The sequence below is a fragment of the Octopus bimaculoides genome, chromosome 13, assembly GCF_001194135.2.
Source record: "Octopus bimaculoides isolate UCB-OBI-ISO-001 chromosome 13, ASM119413v2, whole genome shotgun sequence".
Lineage (NCBI taxonomy): Eukaryota > Metazoa > Mollusca > Cephalopoda > Octopoda > Octopodidae > Octopus > Octopus bimaculoides.
Window position 1 is genome coordinate 19,877,216 of NC_068993.1, and position 4,698 is coordinate 19,881,913.

Here is a 4,698-nt window from a genome sequence, read left to right on the forward strand (position 1 = left end):
AGAGTGTGTGTGTGTGTGTGTGTGTGTGTGTGTGTGTGTGTGTTTGCGTGCGTGCGCGTGCGCGTGCGTGTGCGTGTGGATGCTTAGTGGCTGATATGTGCATCTGTGATCAAGAGCAGAAGGATTTTGTGGGGTTGGAAAAAATGCAAGAAAAGCAAAGCCTAAAGGAAATATTAGCCTTTTTCATACTTTCTAGGGGTAAACAAATAGGACCAGGGACCAAAATCGTGTTGCATACTGTTATTTATTTCTTGTCAAATTTCGAATGCAGTAATGAGTAATTGAGCCAAAAGGAACTTACTTTATTCACTTTACCATTCATTAAATCATTTCGATCGATCAGGCCTTCCCAAGTCGCTATGACAACAATACTTGAGTTGAAAAATTCGCCTCCTACCATAGATTGTTGTATGATTTTCGTAACATTAGACCTGATATATGAATCGGTGACAATTCGATAATATATGCTTTCGTCTTGTCGACTGACTTGTTCTGCAGAGAATGCTGAGTCGAAATACAGAGGAGCTATAAAAGGAGGATCTTTCACATCATATTCCCTTGGACCATCCCAGTCGACAAGTTCGAACTTTTGCTCTTTAAATCCTAAACTTCCAAATGGAGTAACCTGTCAATACAATCAGAGATAATATATAAAATAAACAAGAAATAAGTGACATAAATATACGCAATGCGCACGCGGACCTACTGACGCACAGAGAGGCATACGCACACACACAGACGCACACACACAATAATAATAATGATGATGATGATTATAATAATAATAATAAATGATTCTGGTATAAGGCCATCAATTTCGGATGATGGGTAAGTCAATTACATCGACCCCAGTTCTCAACTGGTACTTATTTAATCGATCCCGAAAGGATGAAAGATAAAGTCGTCTTTGATGGAATTTGAGCTCAGAACGTAACTACAGACGAAATGCTTCTAAGCATTTTTCCCGGCGTGCTATCGATTCTGCCAGCTCACCGCATAATAATAACGATAATGATTTGACGAAGAATCGGTGTAAGATTAACAGTGAAAAAGATGAGCAGTAGTAGGAGAGAAAATGTAGAAGGGATTTTGATTGTGTTGCTGATATGTCTATATAAGTTGGCTGATTTATTGGTGGGATGTGTATAATTATTCAGAGAATGGTTGGGTCTAAATTAATTCGAGCAATAAATTATCACCATTCATTGTTTTCAACCATCTTGGCTTACAAATGGCTTGAAATATTTGAGTGTTCTAAATATTTTGTGCACGCGAGAAAATATCAATTGTGAATGACGGTTAAAAAGAGAACATTCAGATATACAAACCACAAAGTTTGCAGGAATGTTTATAAGGTTTCACAAGACATTAATTCTCATTTGATATTATTACTTATACATAAAAACATTTTAGAAGGATATTTATCGTGAAGTAAACATTTATTCGGATGGATGCAGGCACAATATTTTTATCGTTAGGTTGAACAGGAATCTATTAGCTTCGCACTGCTCACGTAAGATAAAGACTGTTCAAAATTAGTCGTCGTGAAATTGAATTCTTTTGCTCATTAAACCTCAGAAAAATAACATAAGAACTACATTAATGCAATTGAATTTTCTGAATAGAGGATATCGAGATATAGTTTAACTCTAAGGCAGCTGTCGCAATATGCATTGTCTGATCTCAAGCTAACCTGCTGGAATTTCCCGCAATACCTAGATATTGTGGAAAATAATTACATGGAAGCGGAAGTATTGTAACATGGAAACACCCATTGTGTACAACAGGGTATTATAATACAACTTTCATTGTTTTAGTTATTATTTTCAACCGCGCTCAAATTTAATCCATTCAGATCTGAGTTATGTGATTCAAACTAAAGACTCGCTTCCTTTCAAGACAAAAGTTACCTCCCTTGTAGCTGATAATCGTGATCAGTCTCATTGAACTTGAAACTATGTGATGTCACGAGCCAACGAGAAACCCTCTACAGAGAAAGCTTGCCACTCCTAGAAATAGCAACCAAATTTTCTTAAGTTACATCTTATTTTCTTAAAAAATAAAAATAGAAAGGGGAGACTGGACAATGTAAAGTCTGTAGTCCACAGTTAAAATGTTTTTGTTTGCAAGATTTGGAAATGCTCACGAATACAGCGAGATTTGCATTATGAAACCAACTGTGTTCAATGTAACAGAATTTTTGTCGGGCTAGTTGTTAAGGCCTTAAATTAGCTATCGTTTTACTAGCCTCAAAAAAATTGCAGGTAGGCTATGATACCTATTATAGCTCAGCTTAAACGACTGGTGTGACTGAAGAGAATCAGTCGCTTGTTTTGTCATCAGTCTGAAAAAATATATGTCGTTTGTAGAAGGAAAGAGAGGAAGATTGTGCATCAATTAATAAAAATCTATTTCTAACAAATCGTTACAGAAAATTGAATGATCTCTTATTACGGGTTTGTGGAAGAAGTACAGGCTGTACCCATGACTTATACAGGGTCTTAGATAATAAAGAGTGGTAAAGAAGTTACGTTTTGCCATCACGACAAGAAATCTGGTCCGAATGCTAGCAACAGAGCGGTTTACGCCAAAGGCAGATGACTAAAAGCTGGTAGTTAAACCGGGAGACGTATTTAGTCTACAACCCAAATGAAATTGTGTTGTTTTCTTTGCAATTCTTGTTTAAAGTAATTGGGAGAAGGCGGTGAAATAGAACAAATAATTAGAAGAGGTGTAGGGAGAAAAGAAAAGCGTAGAAGAGAGAACTGAGGAGCGAATAATTGGTAGAAAGTATGTATGTGTAAATGCTAGTCTGTGTTTGTGTATGCGTATACAAATAAATAAGTGTATATTTACACATAAGTGAAGACATGCTATACGTTGTGTGCATGTCTTTGATTCAGAATGTCAGTAACTTTATTATACTTTACGATCAACTGCAACACAAATAACTAATTCAACAGAACGTCAATGTGTCTGTGCATTTGTATTCATAAACAAAAGCATGTCGCTTAAGCGGTGCAATTCCAAACTCTGTATGATTATCTTACACACTAGAACGTCTAATTAAATATACAGGGTGATTTAAAACATCGTTTTAGATAGCGGCCGAGGTTACTTACGCTCCTACCTTGGCGTGTAATCTCTCTCTCTCTCTCTCTCTCTCTCTCTCTCTCTCTCTCTCTCTCTCTCTCTCTCTCTCTCTCTCTCTCTCTCTCTGTTCATCCGCCACTCTTCCCACCTTTTCACAGCATTCATCACCGATCTCCCAATTGTATACGTTACTCTTCCCTGAACGATTCTCCTCTGTGAATTCCTACAGCTCAGTGTTTCCAGAACAACTGGTCTATTTACCTGCCGTTCACACTACCAGCCATTACGCTACCCCAAGCAGCCAAGTCGTATATATCCCTTATATATTGCATCTATATATCCCTTATACGCAACAGAAGCAGTATTAGATTTATATAATCATCTCTGTATCATACTTAATGTAAATACATCTTGACAGACAGCATTTTTCTGTTGTATTCGTTCGGAGATAATATCTCCATGGACGGATTTGGGTTTTAAACCACAATATTTTTATATCAGAGGGTGACGGAACTGAACCCAGCAGCAACGAATGAAAACCTTAGATGCATTTCTTCCTCTTCTGCATCATCAATAACGTGTGTGTACTCACAACCAACATGTTTAGACGAAATCCTTCAGTATATATATATGCATATATATATACGGAAACAATGAAAGCAATGACTGGTGTTGCAAACACCTGTCCGGCTGAAAAAAAAATCCATTTTATGAAACAAAGCAGTATTAGATTGAAATAACCATTTATATGTCATACCTAGCGCAGATACATTGCGTTAGGCAATGTCTGCAGTATTCCTCCCGTGATATTTTCTAATATGAAGGCGGCGAGCTGGCAGAAACGTTAGCACGCCGGGCGAAATGCTTAGCGGTATTTCGTCTGTCTTTACGTTCTGAGTTCAAATTTCTCTGAGGTCGACTTTGCCTTTCGTCCTTTCGGAGTCGATAAATTAAGTACCAGTTGCGTATTGGAGTCGATCTAATCGACTGGACCCCTCCCCAAAAAATTTCGTGTCTTGTGCCTAGAGTAGAAAAGGATATTTTCTAATATGGATGCAAGGGATAGTTCTATCTCCTTCAAGTATATACTTTACTTGTTTCGGCCATGCCCCGGGGCACTACTTTGAAGAATTCTCACTTGAAATAATCGACCCCAGTACATTTTTTTTTCAAGTGTGGTACTTATTCCGTAGGGCACTTTTGCCGAACCGCTAACTTACAGGGGCGTAAGCACATCAACACTGGTTTCCAAGCGGTGGTGGGAGACACACACACAAATATATACACACACAAGCAACGCACATGTGCGCAAACACACACAGCGGCGAGCTGACAGAAACGTTAGCACACCGGGCGAAATGCTTAGCGGTATTTCGTCTGCCGCTATGTTCTGAGTTCAAATTCCGCCGAGGTCGACTTTGCCTTTCATCCTTTCGGGGTCGATTAAATAAGTACCAGTTACGCACTGGGGTCGGTATAATCGACTTAATCCGTTTGTCTGTCCTTGTTTGTCCCCTCTGTGTGTAGCCCCTTGTGGGTAGTAAAGAAATAACACACACACATACAATTATATACGTATATATATATATATATATATATATATAT

The 4,698-nt window shown here is 38.1% G+C and overlaps 1 protein-coding gene across 1 annotated transcript in view; it reads right to left on the bottom strand.

Moving 5' to 3' along the window:
* Positions 1-4,698, bottom strand: part of LOC106880352 (protein mesh) — a 54,783-nt gene that overhangs the window by 19,210 nt on the left and 30,875 nt on the right. Inside the window, exon 3 of the mRNA XM_014930240.2 lies at positions 302-625. Coding sequence (XP_014785726.1) covers positions 302-625 — 324 coding nt within the window. The remainder of the gene's footprint in view (positions 1-301; positions 626-4,698) is intronic.